Source organism: Coregonus lavaretus (assembly GCF_964263955.1).
Source record: "Coregonus lavaretus genome assembly, chromosome: 29".
NCBI lineage: Eukaryota > Metazoa > Chordata > Actinopteri > Salmoniformes > Salmonidae > Coregonus > Coregonus lavaretus.
The window spans coordinates 31297465-31320853 of NC_140016.1; the positions used below are offsets into that span (position 1 = coordinate 31297465).

A 23389-nucleotide genomic window follows, 5' to 3' on the forward strand; every position below is an offset into this window, starting at 1 on the left:
AGATTTGTCATGCAACTACAATACAGGCTGGATGTCTAAACAAAGTCAATTCTGAATGCCAACAGATTTTTAGATTCATTCTCATCATTGACAACATTCTAGAACTGAGTTATCACTCATCTACATCTGGTATCCAGGGTAATCTGGTTAATGATTATATAGTTGATTAAGTGGCTCTTTCCTTGTAGAATGTTGACAGCTGTATAGAACACATTGTATTGCTAATATGCTCAAACTTAACTTAGATACACTCACTGACACAGGATAAACTTTATCCCTCATGCTGGCCCTGACCAAACCAGTAAGTTGCCCCTCACTATAGCTGCTCTTCTCCACATGGCCAGACTTGTAGTGGTGTTCTCCCCTTTTAATGCTCTTATGTTCATCCTTGAAAAATGCCATAAGGTCTGAACTAGACACCAAAGTCGACATACTGTACAAACACTTATCTTGGCTGATTTTTTGATCTACTGCTCTGCTAACTATTTAGCTAAAGTGTGGTCAGTGGCAAGCGAAGACAGAGAAAGGGGATGGAAGAAGTTCAACACTTTATTCAGTTCATTTTAATACAGCTCATGGATTGGGCACAGGTCTCTGATCACGTTGGTGAACGGTAGCTGACAGTGTTGGCTAGAGATGACGTGCAGGAACTTCCTGCAGGAATTTTTTGTCTTGCTGCGGTTTTCTCTGTTGCTAATTAGCATTTCAAAATGTTCAGAGTAAATTGAGGCAAAAATATTGATAAAACTCACCTTGTCCAAGAGAGAATAACACGGTTATCAAAACGTCACACCAAGGTAAGCCTACACCAAACACATACTTAATTTGAAGTGCTTGTAAAATTCACTATTTGAAAAATGAATGGTGGAAAGACGATTGGAACCATTTCTGTGTTTGACCGCAAGGTTTTATGGGTATTATGATGTGTCCACTGTGGGGCTCTATAGAAAGCAATAGTAATGGCATATTTTTGTAGGCACTAACTCAGCCATGGCTTCTTGGCCAAAGCCTACGGGGAAATTAATGGAGTTTTTGGATAAACGCTGAAAATAAGGTATGTGGTAAACATAGGCTTAGGAGATCTTATACGTTTTGTTCTATGAGATAATCTTCATCAGCTAACGTCACTTTTTGTGAATTTTGAAGCATTTATGTAATTTTGAAAAAGTACATTAAGGCTTCATAATTCATAAAGGTCATGTTTACTTACTGATATTATCTCATAAAACAAAACGTACAAGATCTCCGAAGCCTGTGTTAACCTCAGACCTTATTTTCGCGGTTTATCCCAAAACTCTATTCTTTCAAATTAATTTTCCCCATAGGAATGGCTGAACGAAACAGAGGTTTACAAGGACTACAAGCTGGCGACATCTATCCAGTCAGTGTGAGATCTACATTTACCCAGGTACCGCCTATTTTGAGTTACCGACAACTTCAATGGTATGTTATGAGACGAATTTTGTTGTCCAAACAGACTTGCATGATCATTGGGGTGGCTGAGCTGCGAGAGCCCTTTGCCGGTACCTAGAGGACTGCTGCTAGCTGGTGAACTAGCACTAGCAGCAATTCATACGATGTTTCCAGCTAGCAGATATTCAATTCAAGGTAAGTTAGTTTGCCAGTTTTTCACACGCCTGTCAATTTCCATATGTTCTCTGCCTCGCATTTTGACACGTATTGGTCCCCATAATTTGTCAATGATAGTTATCAAAGGTATCTATAATTTGAGAGTGGCATGGACTAAGATTTTCTTAGTAAAGATGGTTGACATTAGCTTTGTGGAATCTTGAAACGCTAGCTCCAGTCTGGCACCGTCGTTGCCCAGTTTGCTAAGCTAGTTAGCTAGCTAGGTAGCTAAGCTAAATATAGGGCAAAGTCGAAATCAAATTTAATATAGGTCACATTAACGAGTCTTTTGGTCAGCCAATGTTATTTTAGTAGGTGCAAAACTAAAATACATTGGTACATTCACTCTTTCAGTGTGCGTTTTGAACTAATATTGAACGAAATTAATATCAATAGCAATGCACTTTTAAAAGTAATTGGCTTGCTAACTAGCTAGCTAGCTAGCTTGACAGTGAGTGTCAATATTGACAGTTGTGACGTGAAACTGCTGACAAGCCAAGGCATGAATCATTTGTCTCGGAAAGCTAGCCATATTTGTTGACAGCTATAGATAACTTAACTGGCTGATACCAGTACTCTTTTGCTGACAATCTCATTACTTAAATAGACTTGGTTTACATGCATATTGACAATTGCACACCAGTGGCGGTTGGTGCCGTTCAAGATTAGGGAGGACAAAGAAAACACAAAGAAACAAGTATATGGCCTTATTTCTATTACAGCATATTGGATGACTGTCATTCATATACTGTACCATTCACCCAGCTCAATCTAACATAAATGGATATACGCTTCTATGTGATACTAGAATTTGCCCTATACCCATCATGAGGTTGCTACAACCTAGCCTACAAATGAAAGTTCATAATGTAGGTGCACAGGTCGAGAGACAAATTGGAGTAATCAAGGTGACATAGTGACACATTCAATACCGACCTTGCACACTCTTGCCTGCATCTAGCTGATCTGGGGTGTAATTAGTCCAAAACGAGAGTTTCTATTGGACAAATTCAGGTAGGTCCCTCCCCGTTTCATTCCGTTTAAGAAACATTTTGCAACAGAATCGGCGGAATGAATACCCCCCGATCACCCACACACACAGTTCACTTTCATAGCAGCCACATACAGCATGCATCAACATCACTTTGCTTGTTGTTGAATTCCTTCTCACATATACGCGCTCTTCTCCTCTCACCTTTTCCCTTCGCTTGTGGACTTCAGTGCACAACACAATAGCTGTCTGTGACCAGGTGCAAAAAAACTCTCCAAGCCAAACCTTCATACCATAACCACTACATAGCCTACATCGATGTTACCATATTAACGTTATAGTCAACAAACTAGAACTTAACGCGTTAGTAAACCCACAATCCATCTGTACAATCACGCAGTACAGTGTACAGCAAGCAGTTTAGCAGTTACACTGGCGGGCCCCAGTGGCAATAAATTAATAAAACCGAAAGCTTAGCTTAACTTGGAAGAGTTGCAGTGTTGGATAGCCTTAGCCTGCTAGCCAACGTAAATAGCATTCCTCTCTTTTTCAGCCAGGTTGTTGAGTAGGCTAAATTAGCTGCATTAGCTAAGTAAGTGAAAGGTAAACTAAGAGAAAAAATACAACAATGTAGCTATCTCTCTCTCTCTGCTGCTTCTCCTTAATTTTTGAATAAATTAATTTGTTCAAAACTGTTCAGCTATTGTCTTTCTCTCTCTTTGAGTCAACTACTCACCACACTGTATGCAGTGCTAGCTAGCTGTAGCTTATGCTTTCAGTACTAGATTAATTATCTGATCCTTTGATTGGATTGACAACATGTCAGTTCATACTGCAATAGCTCTAATAGGTTGGAGGACGTCCTCCGGAAGTCGTTATAATTACTGTGTATGTCTATGAAAAGGGGTGCGAACCATGAGCCTCCTTGGTTTTGTATTGAAGTCAATGTACCCAGTGGACGATGAAAAATAGCTGTCCACCGGCTACACCATGGTGCTACCCTAGAGGCGGGTGAGGCTACTGTAGACCTTAATTGCCAAACAGTGTGTTTTAATCAGTTATTTGGTGACATGAATAATTTACTATAGTTTTATCTAAAAAATTATATATATATATATATTTTTAAATCACTATTTTTATGAAATTCGCTGAGTAGGATGGTCCTCCCCTTCCCCCTGAGATAAACCTCCACTGCTGCAAACACGCCCATAAAAATCTCATAGGCTGCTACGCAGAAGAATAGTGACACATTCAGTTGCAATGTATTATACAGTGTAACAGTTCTGCTGTATGACCCCACTTGAGTCATCAAGATAGCTGTAAACAAAGTAATATCTTGTTATTTCTCTCCTTCAGTTGTGATCCATCATAACCAGTGACATGAATTGCCCAGGCCATCATGAGTGTACTTTTAACTATGTGATTGTTAGTACTGTACATAAGGTAACTTGTGTACACACTCTGAAGCTATACAGTAGGACCTAACCTTATCAGCTTCCTCGTCAGTCCCAGTTGGCACTGACCGGATATGCCTTGTTTTTTTGCAGCCCATAGGTGTATACGAGCATTGAAAACAGTGCAAGCGGAACATGCACCTCCACAGCTCTACACATGGAGACGGAATTGCTCGTCTGCAGTGATGCCTCGCATAACATCACACTACACAATCTGTCCCAGGGATAAAGACCCACGATGGGAAGGTACTGTGTAATCCTCCTCACCCTTGGCACACTGTCTGAAATGGAATGTGTTATATTATGCAAGACCCAAACACCTTTGTTTTTCTCACCTTATACCAATGCTGATAACATTTGAACTCATCTCATATGTGAGTGGCGGGGAATATATTAGGTTTGTCTTCCTAAAACAAACATATGTGCAGTGTTTTCCTCTAGTGGTTACGCACTCCTTTTCAGCCGGGTACTTTTTTACAATTCGTAAGTCAGAATAAAAGTCAGCTGAGCCCTCTCCCGCTAGAATGAACGATATGAATTAGCTAGGCTACTTTTCAATTCTCAAGTCAGAAAAAAAGTCAGCCGAGCCCTCTCCTGCTAGAATGAACGATATGCATCTAATAGCGATCTATTCATAGGACAGGCGCCTGTCAGTCACAAAGTGAGCGATGACAGGGAAACATTTACATTTTAGTCATTTAGCAGACACTCTTATCCAGAGCGACTTACAGTGAATGCATACGTTGTTTTTTTGTTTTTTGGTCCATACTGGCCCCCCGTGGGAAACGAACCCACATCCCTGCCGGCCAAACCCTCCCCTACCTTGGACTTACCTTAGACCACTGCGCCACTCAGGAGTCACTGCTGGTTTAAGTCTGCTGTCTGTCCCACTTCCTGGTACCTGTGTGTGTGTGTTGTGTACGCTGTGGTTGAAGTCAAATGTCTTTACCCGGAGGAGCATGATGCTCCTTCATCTATGTGAGTCAATTTGCATGTCCCATATAATGTGGTAACGATGAGTTGAAATCCATTTAGCCTATTGTTTTCTGGTAAAATAATGTATTTTCTTTAGCGTGTTACATATGCAGCCACGAAGTGCTGGCACATAGGCTTACTGTGATTTGATTGACGAACAGCAAGCTTGACTAGTTTATACATGCTGTCGAACTGACTGAATAAAATTGATCTCGTATACAGTATCCTTGTCATTCATAAATCATACAACGTAGTGATTATATGCCCATGGTATCACATCGGGACAAGTAAACTAAATATCTAGTTTGTATTTTCGATATGAAGCCCATCGGGACTTGCTAGACAGTGAAGTTAAAGTGAGTGCTCAATCTTCCTTTCATCAGACCAGAGAATCTTGTTTCTCATGGTCTGAGAGTCCTTTAGGTTCCCATTTGTCAAACTCCAAGCGGGCTGTCGTGCCTTTTACTGAGAAGTAGCTTCCGTCTGGCCACTCTACCATAAAGGCCTGATTGGTGGAGTGCTGCAGAGATGGTTTTCCTTCTGGAATCTTCTCCCATCTCCACAGAGGAGCTCTGAGTGACCATGAAGTTCTTGGTCACCTCCCTGACCAAGGCCCTTCTCCCCCGATTGCTCAGGTTGGCCGGACGGCCAGCTCTACGAAGAGTCTTGGTGGTTCCCAACTTCTTCCATTTAAGAATGATGGAGGCCACTGTGTTCTTGGGGACCTTCAATGCTGCAGACATTTTTTGGTACGCTTCCCCAGATCTGTGCCTCGACCCAATCCTGTCTCGGAGCTCTACGGAAAACCTCATGGCTTGATTTTTGCTCTGACATGCACTGTCAACTGTAGGACCTTATCTAGACAGGTGCGTGCTTTTCCAAATCATGTCCAATCAATTTAATTTACCACAGTTGTACTCCAATCAAGTTGTAGAAACTTCTCAAGGATGATCAATGGAAACGGGATGCACCTGAGCTCAATTTCGAGTCTCATAGCAAAAGGTCTGAATACTTCTGTAAATAAGGTATTTCATTTATTAATTTTATAGCAAACATTTCTGAACCTGTTTTTTGCTATGTCATTATGGGGTATTGTGTGTAGATTGCTGAGGATTTTTATTTATTTAATCAATTTTAGAATAAGGCTGTAACGTAACAAAATGTGGAAAAAGTCAAGGGGTCTGAATACTTTCCGAAGGCACTGTAGGTCTACTGATTTAATCCAAGTGTTGACAATGGAGTAGTCAAGTGCTTCTTTCAACGTAGCAAAGCCCATGATCAACATCTGCTTCATTCTTCAGTCATACCTTTATTGAAGATAGCAGAGAAAATGCCTCTTAAAAGGAAGCTTGAAGCCTTTGGAAGTCGGCAGACTTACAATATTCTTTAAGAAGAAGTTGTTAAACAAGTATTTTTTTTGAATAAATGACATAAATTCAAAGAGTTGCAAACACTTGTTGAAATTATTTCACTAATTGAACTGATGTCGTTCTATCTCTTCTCTTAACACGTATGGACCCAGAACTTAATTGAGTACCTACCCGTTTATTTTAGAGACCCATTTCAAAAAGTGCCCATCACACAATTTGTTTGATTTTTAAATTGAACCTTTTGATTTATTTATTTTTAAAGAAATTAAGTAAATAACCCAAATTCTGTTTTGATAAAAAACATAATTTGAAGAACAAAAATTCAATTCATATCTTGCAGTAAAATACTTTAATCTCGAAGACAGGTTAAATGTAAAAATGAAATAAAAGTTTAATGTTCTCTTACTTAGAAAATAGTCCTGATCTTTTAGGCATAGAATATATTTATATAAACTAACAATACACTGAATTCATACATTTTCAGTAATTTAAATTGTAAATACAATACCACAACTAATTTTTCCAATCAGGGAGGTAAACTCAATAAAGTTTTAAATAATTTCGCTGTGTATTTCAGATGGAATTAAGGCATTAGAATATACCAGAGGCCACGACAATAGAGCTTGTTCAGCAATCCTGGGGGATATTGTCTGTCAACTTTTTCTATTTGGCTGGCTACTCATGTGCTTGTGGAAAACACTATTTGTCCTTAAATGTGCATCTATGGGATGCTGTTGCAAGTTAACGCTGATGTCAAAACTACAAGTTTCCACTTTTGACATTTTAGATAGTACTACATACTAATATTCCAGTTTGTCTTCATGGAGGCTTGTGTAACCTTGCCCGAGACCTGAAGACTTGCGTGATCTCCCCCAAGATAATGACTAGGCTGTAGCTCAGTGGGCTAACACATTCTTGTGCCGCTCAGACGACCGAGGTTCCACACCCAGTTGGTGACACATACCTATTTGTGTGTGGCGTTTTGTCTCTGTGCAGGTGTGGAGATGGAGCGGTTTGCCGACGAGGCTGATGTGGTGATAGTGGGAGGGGGTCCCGCGGGGCTGTCGGCAGCCATCCGGCTGAAGCAGCTGGCCAAAGAGCAGGAGAAGGAGCTGCGCGTGTGTCTAGTGGAGAAAGCGTCTCAGATCGGAGCACACACCCTCTCCGGGGCCTGCCTGGAGCCAAGCGCCCTCAACGAACTCTTCCCAGACTGGAAGGAGAGAGGGGTATGTTAGTGTCATCTCATCTGTCTCTGTGTGGAGTCAAGTGTGTGTGTATAGGGCCTATAGGCTATCTGTCTCTAGCTTCAACTGTATCTGTTAGGCTTGGGCGGTATACCACGCAATGGTTTTTCAATACTGTTGAAACGATTTATTTTACATTTATTTATACATGTGAATATTTGTAGCAATTTCTAAAGTAAATACCTGCAGTCAACTTGTGCAATACATTAGGAGATAAAGACGATTGCGTTCATTATGAAGTTTACAGGTAGTTACTCTCTGTACATTTGCTCCGTTAATCTTTCCCTCGATCCTGACTAGTCTCCCAGTCCCTGCCACTGAAAAACATCCCCACAGCATGATGCTGCCACCACCATGCTTCACCGTAGCAATGGTGCCAGGTTTCCACCAGACGTGACGCTTGGCATTCAGGCCAAAGAGTTCAATCTAGCTTTCATCATACCAGAGGATCTTGTTTCTCATGGTCTGAGAGTCTTTAGGTGCCTTTTGGCAAAATCCAAGCGGGCTGTCATGTGCCTTTTTTTACTGAGGAGTAGCTTCCGTCTGGCCACTCTACCATAAAGGCCTGATTGGTGGAGTGCTGCAGAGATGGTTGTCCTTCAGGAAGGTTCTCCCATCTCCACAGAGGAACTCTGTTAGAGTGACCATCGGGTTCTTGGTCACCTCCCTGACCAAGGGCCTTCTCCCCCGATTGCTCAGTTTGGCCAGACGGCCAGCTCTAGGAAGAGTCTTGGTGGTTCCAAACTTCTTCCATTTAAGAATGATGGAGGTCACTGTGTTCTTGAGGACCTTCAATGCTGCAGACATGTTTTGGTACTTTTCCCCAGATCTGTGCCTCGACACAATCCTGTCTCGGAGCTCTACGGACAATTCCTTTGACCTCATGGCTTGGTTTATGCTCTGACGTGCACTGTCAACTGTGGACCTTTATATAGACAGGTTTGTGCCTTTCCAAATCATGTCCAGTCAATTGAATTTACCACAGGTGGACTCCAATCAAGTTGCAGAAACATCTCAATGAAGATACTGAATACTTATGTAAATAAGGTATTTCTGTTTAGTTTTTTTCGCTTTGTCATTATGGGGTATTGTGTGTAGATTGAGGATACTTTTTTGGGGGGGGGGGGATCAATTTTAGAATAAATCTGTAACTTAACAAAATGTGGAAAAAGTCAAGGGGTCTGAATACTTTCCGAATGCACTGAATATCTACAGAAATAAGACAGATCCTGCTTCTATTGCCTGTTTGAGTTTAATAGCCTACTGATTCCGTGAGCACCAAGCCTCACGCAACCACATGTCGGATAAACAATTTCACATATTCGACTGTTTTTCATCTTTGCTATGCTGTAATAAAGGCTTTACACTTTTGTTTCATTAGAACTACCTCTCTGGTATTACTTATAATTTATTTAGTGTTTACACTGTTCCAAACAGGAAAAATAATATTAATAGAAATAACCCTCCTTTTTCTTGATCTCCTTCTTCTTCTTCTTCTTATTATTATTATGGTCATCATTATAACACTAACTAATGGCATTATCATTAGTAGACTTATTATAGCAGCCTTGTATAACCACCATCGATCGAGCTGTAGGCCTAAGAGCGCATCCTGTTTAGTCCTAATACCGTAACTTACTTAGGCCTATATTTCAATACTTAGGCTACTGTATGAATCAATCATTCATTCATTCAAGTCATCACACAGCATATGAGTCATTCATGGTTTTAAATTCAATCAAGCATTTTAGTTTGAAAATAACATTATTTTGAATAATTAGCTGTAAACAATAAATAAACCGTTCCATTTTGGCAATTGCATTCACGAATGCTTGCGTTTAGTCTTTGCTGTAATAAAGCCTTTACAACAAAAAAAAAACGTTACAACAGACTCTCTGGTACGCTTATCATTTATTTAGTGTTGACATTGTTCTTAACGGTCAGAAAAATTACATTATAATCTAACAGCACCTGTTTGGCACACACGCAGTGCTTGCTCCTTAACTTCTTTTTCTTGATCTCCAGTATTTTCCACAACTAGTCAAATCTATTCCACACATCTGACTTCCCCTTTACCTCCTGAGCAACCAGTAAACAAACATTCCCCCATTTCGAGTTTGTCACGTCCTCTGCATCCATTTTGCTGTCACGTGTTACTGTGTTCAGAGTTTGTTATAACCAATTTATTGATGTGATTATGATATGCTATACGTCAGGCCCTATTGGTCAAGTGCATGTGATGCATACATGTGTCACGTAAAGAGAGCAAGGGTTAAGGTTATAGGGAATATTTGTCCTTAACAAATGAGGGATTTCGGTAACAGAACTTTTCAGTCAGAAATGGCTGTAATTATGTTGCAGCGTCATCAAGACGGACAGCGTGATAAACACTGTTGATGTTCTGTGGTGGTTGCTGCTGCAGGGATGAGAGGGAGACAACGGGTGCTAGTCACACAATCACTCGCTGTTTTTTTTTTGTTTTTTTTTACACTGCAAAGCAAGTCCAAGCCCGGCCCGCACAATCAAATCAATTGCGGTCAGAAGCCCTCTAGTCGTTTGTGTGTCTTAATTATTTCGTCAAACAGTGAGCTTAAAGCATCAGATATAGTTGATTAGATTAAAACACAGCCCTACTCCACTCGCTTGCTTGCTCATGTGTGTATTCCTTCTTTTGGGTAATGTAGGTGGGCAGCGATATCAATAATTAGCTGGCAAGCCTTTAGGGTTATCAGGCAAACCTACTTTACTGGTGACATGCACTCGGGGCAAATTGGAATATTTCTGCAAAACTTTGATCTATGTGCTAATATTTTGATTTTCCTTATTTTATTCTGTTAGTTATAGCAGAGTTGGAGTCAGTGGGCCATACACAGTCATGAATTGAATTACACTCCTGTGGAGATGTGCCCTATCTAGTTCCACTGAGAGAGAGATTTATAAATGAAATGCACTCACATCAGAGGGCTGCTTCAGCAGGTCTGTTGAACATGTTCAAATGTCATTCAGAAGAAAGATGCAATTTCACACAGAGTTCACTCCGCAGGAGTTTCTTTCCACTGAGAGAGATTAAAATGAAATTGTCCACAACTCTGCTCTCTATTATTGAAGTATTGAGCACGTCAGTCTAAGAAAGGTTGTTAGTCTATGAAAGGTTGTGAGGGATATGCAGCATAATTCCTTGTTTTATTTTTTCAGTCTCAGACATTACATTTAAGTAATTTTAGCAGATGCTCTTAACAAGAGAGACTTACAGGAGCAATTAGGGTTAAGTGCCTTGCTCAAGGGCACATCGACAGATTTGTCACCTAGTTGGCTCAGGGATTCGAAACGGCAACCTTTCAGTTACTGGCCCAACGCTCTTAACCGCTAGGCTACCTGCCGCCATACCTAACTGCAGACATAACTATCACAGTACATCACAGACATAACTATGAGAGTACATCACAGTCCTAGACAACACTAGTGTACTACCCAAGGGAACATCTTGCAAGCAACACCTAAGCTAAAAATAAAGTGTTGACGTTCTGTTATTTGTGTACTCTTCTCTTAGGCACCCTTGAATACACCAGTGACCGAGGATTTGTTTAGCATTCTAACCGAGAAATATAGAATCCCTGTCCCAATGTTGCCAGGTAAAGGCACATGCATGTTTACATGACATCTTTTCAAATGACAACTCTAGCTTGTCACCTGTAAGCTCTGTCCTAAACATAAAGCTATTATGGTATTAGCCTTGACTGTGCAGTCTTTGTTTTTCATTCTATTAAATTTTTTGATTTTCCCATAGGTCTGCCCATGAACAACCATGGGAACTACATTGTGCGGCTGGGTCACTTTGTACATTGGTTGGGAGAGCAGGCTGAGGAGCTGGGAGTGGAGATATACCCTGGCTACGCTGCTGCTGAGGTGAGCACCGCCCACCATTCATGACAATTTCAGAAAACACAGGCCATCTTATTAATATTGGCGTGACAATTACCATTGACAAGGTACATTTATCTTTCCTCGAACGTCAAACTCCAAGCATTGATTATGCAAGAATGGGCTGCCATCAGTCAGAATGTGGCCCAGAAGTTAATTGACAGCATGCCAGGGCGGATTGCAGAGGTCTTGAAAAAGATAGGTCAACACTGCAAATATTGACTCTTTGCATAAACTTAATGTAATTGTCAATAAAAGCCTTATGGAATGCTTGTAATTATACTTCAGTATACCATAGTAACATCTGACAAAAAGATCTCATAACACTGAAGCAGCGAACTTTGTGAAGACCAATACTTGTGTCATTCTCAAAACGTTTGACCACGACTGTAGACTGATATTTTGAGCCAGCTCCGTTTTCATGCCTGATATCGATTTCACTGTGATATGTTGACGTATCGTGACTGGCTTTCATTGATCGTTTTTGCTTGAGGTGTCATTCTACTTTCAAAAGTGTTTAATTTCTGATTTTGTTTTTAAGGTTTTGTTTCATGAAGATGGAAGTGTGAAAGGAATTGCCACCAATGATGTGGGCATCGCTAAGGATGGTTCGCCAAAGGTAATCTTATGCAGATTTATGTCCAAGTTATTTTCCTTGGACAAACTACAAATGTTTTTCTCCTAGGTATGGTCATTTTGTACAGTATAGAGTTTGACTGTAAAAACTGTGAGTTTCATAAAAACAAGGAAGAATCAGCACTGAATATAATTTGTTTTATGAAAACGACAAGTAGCCTCATCCCTGGTGTATCAGAATAACATGCTCCTCTCCATTTGCCTCTGCAGGATGTGTTTGAGAGGGGGATGGAGCTCCATGCTAAGGTGACCTTGTTCGGAGAGGGCTGCCACGGCCACTTGGCCAAGCAGCTCTACAGGCAGTTCAACCTCAGGGAGAACTGTGAACCACAGACCTACGCCATTGGCCTGAAAGAGGTAAAATTCCAAAGCTCCTATTGGTTGAGAAATAGTATCTTTGTATTTGGACCGAATTAAACAAATAATCTGTTCTGTTTTTAATCAGTCATACAATACAGATATCTTAATGGAGTCAAATCAGAATGTCATATTCATTAAATGTTTGTCATTTAGCAGATGCTTTATGCAGAACGACTTACATGAATGGTGTTATTTTTCTGTCTAACCAGCTGTGGGTGATTGATGAGAATAAGTGGAGACCGGGCAGAGTGGAGCATTCGGTGGGCTGGCCGTTGAACAGGAACACGTATGGCGGCTCCTTCCTCTACCACCTGAACGAGGGCGAGCCACTGGTGGCCTTGGGCTTTGTGGTGAGTCCCGGTTAATGGTGGCCATTTTGGCTCCTTGCCATTGTCAACAGGCAAACTACTAGCCATGCTAACACTTGGAAATGGTCTAAACTCTAAATGAAATAACCTTTGTAAAACTGAGGTCAGTGTATGTCAATGCACTATACTTCTACCTTTATCTAATTGGCGTTTTTAAGGGGATGCTTCTCAGCTTATCTTGTGAAGCTTAATTAGGCCAACTTGGGCCTAAAGGGAAAACTTGGGATATGTGATAACTCAAACTTTTATGAAGATCATACATTGAGGTCAATGAGAGATTGTAGCAAAAACGGAATGCCGTGTATTTCCCCACTTCCAGGTTGGTCTTGACTACACCAACCCCTACCTCAGCCCCTTCAGAGAGTTCCAGCGCTGGAAGCACCACCCCTTCGTTGCCAAGACCCTGGAGGGAGGTAACAGAATCGCCTACGGAGCCAGGGCCCTCAACGAGGGAGGCTATCAGGTGTGTGTGTGTGTGTGTGTGTGTGTGTGTGTGTCATGTGTATGTTACTTATGTATTACTCAAAGGTGTGTGCGGCTCTGCCAAGGTTTCCGTTAGCCGGTAATAGCCGGATTTCCGCAGATAAATAAAATCGCTGCCGGCCAATTGTCCGGGAGAAGAAGAAAAATCCCATTGCGAAGTAATGCTTTTTAACCTATTCATTGATGGAAATACCAGTCAATGGAAATACATTTGACTGGTCATGCTTATCGTTCTATAGGTTAATTTGCATAATTCTGTGGAATTAAATTGGCGCGTGTGTACAGTGTTTTATGTATCTTATTTATCACATGCCTACAGCATACAGATACAGAACCTTTGAGCGGAAAATCTGTCAGACAGCACGAGAGCTGCTGCTACAGCATCTCAAACAGAAAATGCATATGCAACGGAAGGCAGGCTTCATCAGCGCGTCACACACCACTTTGCAATGAGCTGGAGGCAGTATGCATTTTGAAAACATATACTTAAACCTGAACGTTTTATTACATATTATGAGGCATGTCTTACCTTGCTTCAAAGTAGCCTAGCCAAAATCAGACCATATCCGTAGAGGCAATTATTTTATATCAACTTTCTCTCATTGTCCAGTAGCCAAAGGCACAATCCTAGTCATATTAGCAACCCATGCTAGTTGTTGCATATTAGAGCTCCCCTCTTTCAACATTTCAAACAGATATTTTCATCTCTGTCACATGAAACCGCTTGCATGTGTGGTGCACTTTGACAATGGTGTTTTCCAATTGATTGCATTATGGAACGAACATTCGCGCGTAGCCTTACTGCCTTGTGCGCGTTGCTGCGTTTATCGAAATAAATAATACTTTATCAACATTTTAAGCTAAACGTTCAGATCTGTTGCATCAGACTCATTGCTTTTTTTAAATGTTTAATTTTTTATGTAGCCTAGGCCAACTGGTTGTATGAATTTGGGATCCATCGTCCCACAACTGTCCCAGAGTCTGTTTGGAATAGGCTGTTTCTTTCTCGAAAAGCTGACCAATAGAATAGGTCAACTTTTCTACTATGGGGGATAGTAGATTGACATAGGCTAGTGATTTTGCTGTTCTTTACTCATCTTGTTGGCTGAGGAAAAGTACATGTGGACAGTTATTCTAACATCTTCAAAATGTGCATCAGAATTCGGTAAGAAGGACCACACATCGTTGCATCCTCAACTTCCATGTTCTGTTAATAATCTAAATGTGATTTCTGTCATTCTGAGCACCGTGGATGGAAACCCTAATCAGGTTATGCACCCAATGCATATGGGTCTGATAACTTAAAATGCTGCCTGTCAAATGTCCAGTGCCACATTTTCGTAATGGAAACCCTGCTCTGTGCGTGCTTCGGTGACAATGTGTGTCTCGGCATCAAAAATGGGAAATGCATTAATCTTATGTCAGGTTCTTATTCAGTGAAAGCATTTTACCATTACATTCAAGATTACAATCTTTACCTGTCTGTTCCTCCATCCAGTGCCTCCCTAAAGTGACATTCCCTGGGGGGATGCTTATCGGATGCAGTCCGGGCTTCATGAATGTACCAAAGATCAAAGGCACCCACACGGCCATGAAGAGTGGCATGCTGGCCGCAGAGGCCATCTTCCCCAAAGTCACAGCCGAAGACCCATCATCTGAAACGGCAGGTAGGTTAAACCAGACCAAAACCTTTTCCATTTAAATGCTCCCTCACACACACCTCTCGCTAATTGTGAGGTAAAGGCATATTTCTACACTATAAAATATGCAATGAATACACTATTAAAGAGTGTAATTTGTTAGTCATTTATCTCTAATGCTAATAGGGAAAACAAACATGCTAATTTCTTCTCTCCAGTGTGTCATTTATATATGTACATGAATGGAATTTTATTTTATTCTATCAAATACACAAAAAGTAAATGAGCAATTTCATTTGTGGGTGCAAGATAATCTCTAACATTTTACTGTCATCCGAATACAATTATACTTATTTTCTGGTAATTTGTCCTCCAGGACTTCACGTACCGGAGTATGAGGACAATTTGAAGAAGTCTTGGATCTGGAAAGAGCTGTACGCAGTGAGGAACATCAGGCCGTCGTTCCACAACTACTTTGGACTGTATGGGGGCATGGTCTACACCGGTGTCTTCTACTGGATACTTAGAGGGAAGGAGCCATGGACACTGAAACATGCAGGTACAACATATTGATGTTTTGTATGACATATGCATCATGAAAAATTGTCTGTTTCTGTTTTAGCCAAGTTGTTATTGGACAAGGCAACAACTCAGTTTTGCTAAATGCACAACAAAATCGTGCACTCATGCTGAGAATTGCCTCAAGGAACAAACCAATGTTGTTTTATCTGGCCTGTAACCAACTGAGGTTTGATAACTCTTTTACCCTAGGCTTGGACTCGGCCCAGCTGAAACCGGCTAAGGAGTGCACGCCCATTGAGTACCCCAAGCCCGATGGCAAGCTGAGCTTCGACCTGCTCTCTTCTGTGGCTCTGAGCGGTACCAACCACGAGGGGGACCAGCCCCCCCACCTCACCCTGAAGGATGACAGCATCCCTGTGGCCAACAACCTGGCCATTTACGACGGGCCCGAGCAGCGCTTCTGTCCAGCAGGTACCACTGATGCACATTTACAAATCCTACCTCAGCCCATACACCATAGGCACTTCATTTAGATCTGAAAGGGTTGGATAGGTATAAGCAATAGGTAATTATCAATAAAACGTTACAATACGGTGCAGAGCATACGATCTGGCTGCTGGGGGGCAAGGAGACCCCCAGCTCCGCTAAAATCATTGACAATTACGTGCCGATTTTCAAGGGATTGCTAAATAAATGTTATAGCTACCTAGCTAACTATTTGGCTTTAATATAGTCACCTCTTGAAGAGCATAGTCAGATCTACACAGATCTGATTATTCCACATTTAGCTAGCTCTATCATCAGTGCTTTTCATGATCAGTAAACATGAATTGATCATGTAATTTTAGTGAGGATAGCCTATCCATTGGCATGTAGCTAGCTAAGCAAACAATGTGTCATTTAGTTGCTTCATCAGATTAGGCTTTTGGAAATAGCTTGACATTGGCAAGTCCTGGTAAAGTTGTCAGTTGGACTATTGTCATCACCACTATACAGTGGGGGAAAAAAGTATTTAGTCAGCCACCAATTGTGCAAGTTCTCCCACTTAAAAAGATGAGAGAGGCATGTAATTTTCATCATAGGTACACGTCAACTATGACAGACAAAATGAGGAAAAAAAATCCAGAAAATCACATTGTAGGATTTTTAATGAATTTATTTGCAAATTATGGTGGAAAATAAGTATTTGGTCAATAACAAAAGTTTCTCAATACTTTGTTATATACCCTTTGTTGGCAATGACACAGGTCAAACGTTTTCTGTAAGTCTTCACAAGGTTTTCACACACTGTTGCTGGTATTTTGGCCCATTCCTCCATGCAGATCTCCTCTAGAGCAGTGATGTTTTGGGGCTGTCGCTGGGCAACACGGACTTTCAACTCCCTCCAAAGATTTTCTATGGGGTTGAGATCTGGAGACTGGCTAGGCCACTCCAGGACCTTGAAATGCTTCTTACGAAGCCACTCCTTCGTTGCCGGGGCGGTGTGTTTGGGATCATTGTCATGCTGAAAGACCCAGCCACGTTTCATCTTCAATGTCCTTGCTGATGGAAGGAGGTTTTCACTCAAAATCTCACGATACATGGCCCCATTCATTCTTTCCTTTACACGGATCAGTCGTCCTGGTCCCTTTGCAGAAAAACAGCCCCAAAGCATGATGTTTCCACCCCCATGCTTCACAGTAGGTATGGTGTTCTTTGGATGCAACTCAGCATTCTTTGTCCTCCAAACACGACGAGTTGAGTTTTTACCAAAAAGTTCTATTTTGGTTTCATCTGACCATATGACATTCTCCCAATCCTCTTCTGGATCATCCAAATGCACTCTAGCAAACTTCAGACGGGCCTGGACATGTACTGGCTTAAGCAGGGGGACACGTCTGGCACTGCAGGATTTGAGTCCCTGGCGGCGTAGTGTGTTACTGATGGTAGGCTTTGTTACTTTGGTCCCAGCTCTCTACAGGTCATTCACTAGGTCCCCCCCGTGTGGTTCTGGGATTTTTGTGGTTCTTGTGATCATTTTGACCCCACGGGGTGAGATCTTGCGTGGAGCCCCAGATCGAGGGAGATTATCAGTGGTCTTGTATGTCTTCCATTTCCTAATAATTGCTCCCACAGTTGATTTCTTCAAACCAAGCTGCTTACTTATTGCAGATTCAGTCTTCCCAGCCTGGTTCAGGTCTACAATTTTGTTTCTGGTGTCCTTTGACAGCTCTTTGGTCTTGGCCATAGTGGAGTTTGGAGTGTGACTGTTTGAGGTTGTGGACAGGTGTCTTTTATACTGATAACAAGTTCAAACAGCTGCCATTAATACAGGTAACGAGTGGAGGACAGAGGAGCCTCTTAAAGAAGAAGTTACAGGTCTTTGAGAGCCAGAAATCTTGCTTGTTTGTAGGTGACCAAATACTTATTTTCCACCATAATTTGCAAATAAATTCATTAAAAATACTCAGTAGTATCCGGTCACCACCCATACCAGCCGCCGAATTCACTCATACACACAGACCCCACCCCATGCCACCGAAATGCCCAACAAAACATAATAGTTCAATGGAGCCCCCTATTGGCTCTCCACTATTTATACATTACTTCCATAACCACACCAGTCATGGTCTGATCACCCATCAAGCCCCATCACATGATCAAACAACGGTATAACCTTAAACTCATATTCTCTACTTTCTCACCCATTACGTACGTCTACGTTCGGGTGAGCAAGTTCATACATATACATTTAGAAATGTATAGGTACCTCTCAAATAATCGCTTCGTGGTGTTTTTAGCCAATTCTTAATTGACACAAATCACTTCTTAGTCTTTCCTGACTCTCCAAAAGCCATACTCTCGCTGTCTCCAGCCCCTCCCCTCGCGGTTCTCCCTCCTGTGTCCAGTCGGAACAGGTTTTGTCTGTTTTTCGTTTTAATTTGTAATATTTGTCCGTTATTTAATTATTTAAAGTATGTCTATCTATTTATTTAAATCAAATTATTCCCACCTAATTAGTTAAAGTCGGTGCATATTTATATTTCAACGATAAACCAAATTATTTCAGTCTAATTATTTAACCAGTATTTTGCAGGGTCAAACATCAAACGTTAAATTAAATAATAAACCAAATTGCTTCAACTTAATTATTTAAAACCAGTATTATGCTGTGTCAAACATCAAACGTTACAGTTCAGTTATATCAGTTCAAACGTTTCAGTTTAGTCATACTAGTTATTCATTATTCTAATTGTTATTAACGGGTTATACGGTTTAAGCAACCACAGACTTAACTCCTAATTCGTTTTCTATCAAGGTATACAGGTTTATTAATTTTAATAACCCGCATTCACTCTTTTATTACACTGGGATCATTCGCACTCTCATGCATACAACACCCTACACTCTAAAGTGTCCCTCTGATCCTAGCCGTATCTAGCCCTCTGATACGTGTCAGTAGTGCAACACTATCTAAAATTGTAAGTGTCCCTCTGATCCTAGCCGTATCTAGCCTTCTGATACGTGTCAATAGCGTAACACTATTAAGCCAATAATTCCCTACGCCTCCAGTTCTCACCACTGGTGATCCTAGCCTGGAGTCGACTAAAATGTAAGTGTCCCTCTGATCCTAGCCATATCTAGCCTTCTGATACGTGTCAGTAGCGCAACACTTTTAGACCAATGATTCCCTATATCCCACAGTTCCCACCCCTGGTGGTCCTAGCCTAGGGATTTCAGTATTTTCCCCGATCCTAGCCGTACCTAGCCCTCTGGTATGTGACGGTGGAACAATACTCTATAATACCATGGTTTAACATCACATTCACCACAGGTTTGCATGTCACAATATGGTGCTTATCTACTCATAATAATTTGTATAATAATTCATAATTTAGTTCACTTACATCAGACAGGTGTTTCACAAAATTAATTTGGATAAAGCCAATGTGCAGAACTTTAGTTATATAACAATAGGTGTCTGCTTACCTGTTTTTAGTAGTCCGGACTCTTTGTGAAACACACCGTCCAATGACAGAGATGTCCAATGGGCCGGACAATACCCAGCGAAGTCCCTCTACCAGATCACGTCGGTGGTCACCAATTGTTAAGTTGCGTCAATTCAAATCTGGTATTTGAACAAAAAGAGGTCAATACACGTCTTCTAAAATAGACTAGTAATTTAATTAATGCAAAACACTTCAATGGTAAATATGATGTTCGTATATACGGGTCCACTGAAAAACCACGCAGGGCAGTCAGAGAACTGGTCCATTGTTATAAGTTCTTCTTTAAATACTCTGACAGAGATAGTTCCCGCTCCCTGCTGGCCTATCAGAGTAGAGACTGAGCGTGGTTTAGACTTACTCAGCCTATCGTTGGCGCACAGGCTGGTCCCAGCCCCTTGGCGCTTCACTGTTGCCAGGTGTCAGTTGTTTTCTCCACAACTTGTCCAGAGAGTCAGCACTTTTGCAGTACACATGTCCTTGAGCAGTCTAACAAAGAGGCTGTGTGTGTGTCACAAGTCTTATCTCATCCTACCCCCTAACGTTCCTCACATTAATCACAGCTTGTTATGTTAAACAGTCTATATCAGTTCAGCACAAACCTATTATGTTTAATCATTAATGCTTTCTTATTAAGCTAACAGCACATCTAAAATAAGAGAATAATTTCCCACATTACGTTACAGCCTTATTCTAAAATGGATTAAATAAAACAATTTATTCACCAATCTACACACAATACCCCATAATGACAAAGTGAAAACAGGTTTTTAGACATTTTTGCACATTTATAAAAAAATTAATAAAAAAAAACATACCTTATTTGCATAAGTATTCAGACCCTTTGCTGTGAGACTCGAAATTGAGCTCAGGTGCATCCTGTTTCCATTGATCATCCTTGAGATGTTTCTACAACTTGGAGTCCACCTGTGGTAAATTGAATTGATTGGACATGATTTGGAAAGGCACACCTGTCTATATAAGGTCCCACAGTTGACAGTGCATGTCAGAGCAAAAACCAAGCCATGAGGTCGAAGGAATTGTCCGTAGAGCTCCGAGACAGGATTGTGTCGAGGCACAGATCTGGGGAAGGGTACCAAAACATTTCTGCAGCATTGAACGTCCCCAAGAACACAGTGGCCTCCATCATTCTTAAATGGAAGAAGTTTGGACCCACCAAGATGATTCCTAGAGCTGGCCACTCAGCCAAACTGAGGGGAGAAGGGCCTTGGTCAGGGAGGTGACCAAGAACCTGATGGTCACTCTGACAGAACTCTAGAGTTCCTCTGTGGAGATGGGAGAACCTTCTAGAAAGACAACCATCTCTGCAGCAGTCCACCAATTAGGCCTTTATGGTAGAGTGGCCAGACGGAAGCCACTCCTCAGTAAAAGGCACATGACAGCCTGCTTGGAATTTGCCAAAAGGCGCCTAAAGACTCTGACCATGAAACAAGATTCTCTGGTTTGATGTAACCTAGATTGAACTCTTTGGCCCGAATGCCAAGCGTTACATCTGGATGAAACCTGGCACCATCCCTACAGTGAAGCATGGTGGTGGCAGCATCATTCTGTGGGGATGTTTTTCAACGGCAAGGACTGGGAGACTAGTCAGGATTGAGGCAAAGATGAATGGAGGAAAGTACAGAGAGATCCTTGATGAAAACCTGATGAAAAATGTAATCAATTTTAGAATAAGGCTGTAACCGAACACTGAAGTTAAGAGGTCTGAAAACTTTCTGTAGGCACTGTAATAATAATTGCAGTTTACAACTTAAATGTATTCTGTACATACATTCCACTAGGGCTATAGCCTAATACAGAGTCAGAATGGGAACAAATTAAAAGCATGCAAGGGAGGCTAAATGACCAGTGACAAACTAAGCTACTGGGTGAAGACTAGTGCCTATGTCTGCAATGAGTCACATTTACTGGAGTACCACAATCTAAAACAATGTTGGTCCCCTATAATGCATAACTGCTTGGCCTTGCATTCTGGTGCAACACAAACATCCACGTCATATGCTATTTTCTATCTTTCCTGTAACAATTTCTAGAGTATTCCTCCAGTACATTGATGTTCACCTTGGCTGCGAGGGTGTGTCTGCAGCCTCAGCAGCATGTTGTCCAGTCTCTCCAGCCCCTATCTGTCCTTGACACCTTGGACAGCTTCTATTGACTGCCTGGTGCACAGGTGACATGTCTAAACCGTCCTCCTCCTCAGTCGACCAGTGTCCTAAAGACAATATACAGTATATAGGCCTAATAGTACATAACAATAATAATTTATTGATTGTTACCAGGTAGACCAGGAAGATTTAGGCTAGTTATGAAAGTGACTACCAGCCTGAGCGTTCAGAAGTTATAGCAATTAGCTAGCCATAAGGGTTCGGCTTAGGCTAATATGTAGCTAGTTAGCTATCTAGATGACAAATAATGATATGGTTATCATACTTTACTCGTAAAATACCAATCCTACAGGAGCCTTCTCTTGTGGCTGGCAAGCTAGAATCTGGCAAGCTACTGTAGAATTAGACATTAGCCAGTTCATTTTAGCTCTTAGCTAATAGCAATGACAAATGCTCTTCAATTGGACTATGAGCATTTTATTTTGTACACGTATCAAAGACGACAACATAAAGACGAGCGCTAAATCAAGTAGATAGCTACAGTAACGTTAGCTACCTTGCCTCGTTTTGGCTGACTGCCTACTACTCTGGTTATCAGAAGTTCATTTCACAGAATCATCTTATCAATCGGAAAAAATATTATAATAACCAACCAAAATGAATTGTATACAGTTACTTACCTTAATATTGTTGTCCTGATCTCAATTACAAAGCTGTCAAAGTTAGGAGAACCCTTTCAGGTCCAGTGAAGTCGAGGAGCCTCCCAGTGGCAACGCTCACTTTCAGTCCCTTGCCAAAACTCACAATTTGCTCAAACCTGCCAATGATGCATTGGCGTCAATGTTACTATGGCAATTCAAGATGGCACTACCCATACCTCTATTGAATTTGGTTGAATAACAAAATCCAAAAAATACAGATGTTTGTTAAATTTACAGTGGATTGAATACATCTCTTTACTTCCTAAGAGTTTCCATTCCCCTTAAATGACGCCCTTCTTTCCCCCCTGCTAAATGTGTATGTGACCAATACAATTTGATTTGACTAGGTGTATACGAGTACGTTCCCCTTGAGACTGGAGAAGGTATGAGGTTGCAGATCAACGCTCAGAACTGCGTCCACTGCAAGACGTGTGACATCAAGGACCCCAGCCAGAACATCAACTGGGTAGTGCCCGAAGGCAGTGGAGGACCAGCCTACAACGGAATGTGATTTTCTTTTCCAGGCATATCATGAGGCACCAATTGTAGCAGTGAGATCAGAAAAACGATACAGACCCTCTCCGTGGAGATGGCTGCAAAAACACATTCAGGGCTTGCTGCCAAGACAGCTTTTAGAATCCGATACTGTGTGCCTAGATATGAAAGTGTCACCATATTCTTTCAATATGGGCATATAACATGTACAGTTTTCTGAAAGAATAATGCTACTAAAAAGTATTTTAGATGTGTATGCCATGAGCAGAAAAAGCTGCATTGACTGGATATGGATATCTTCAAAATAGACTAACAACCCACACTTGAATCTGTGCCTACATTTTCATTAGCTATTGCAGGTACCATTAGCAACAACAGTGTATGATCTGAGAGATACTGTACATAGTCATTAGTGGGAAAAATGTGTTGGTGAATAAACATTTGCCATGCCTCGGTGTCAACTTAATTCACAAATCACAACTCTCATC

General features: G+C 41.2%; 1 protein-coding gene across 3 annotated transcripts; it reads left to right on the plus strand.

Annotated features, from left to right (window-relative positions):
• The first annotated feature begins 935 nt into the window (after positions 1 to 935).
• Positions 936 to 23351, plus strand: LOC311104867 (electron transfer flavoprotein-ubiquinone oxidoreductase, mitochondrial-like). 3 transcript variants are annotated; one of them, XM_084146828.1, is made up of 14 exons: positions 936 to 1381; positions 1478 to 1608; positions 4168 to 4320; positions 7416 to 7645; positions 11214 to 11295; positions 11451 to 11569; positions 12126 to 12203; positions 12431 to 12577; positions 12790 to 12930; positions 13268 to 13411; positions 14930 to 15098; positions 15448 to 15630; positions 15843 to 16064; positions 22754 to 23351. In XM_084146828.1, exons 2-14 carry the CDS (start codon positions 1578 to 1580, stop codon positions 22915 to 22917), a joined length of 1863 nt encoding a protein of 620 aa, XP_084002954.1. In that variant the 5' UTR covers positions 936 to 1381; positions 1478 to 1577; the 3' UTR covers positions 22918 to 23351. The 3 variants fall into 3 exon arrangements, with proteins under 3 accessions (XP_084002954.1, XP_084002955.1, XP_084002953.1); XM_084146829.1 differs by having other exon boundaries at positions 944 to 1408; XM_084146827.1 differs by lacking the exon at positions 936 to 1381 and having other exon boundaries at positions 1423 to 1608.
• The last annotated feature ends 38 nt before the right edge of the window (positions 23352 to 23389 follow it).

Bases quoted from the DNA above. Each gene is read 5' to 3' on its own strand.
- LOC311104867 (XM_084146828.1), top strand. From the start codon at position 1,578: ATGTTTCCAGCTAGCAGATATTCAATTCAAG. The intron at 11,296-11,450 runs GTAAAGGCACAT...ATTTTCCCATAG, and splicing joins CCCTGTCCCAATGTTGCCAG to GTCTGCCCATGAACAACCAT. The intron at 11,570-12,125 runs GTGAGCACCGCC...TTTGTTTTTAAG, and splicing joins CTGGCTACGCTGCTGCTGAG to GTTTTGTTTCATGAAGATGG.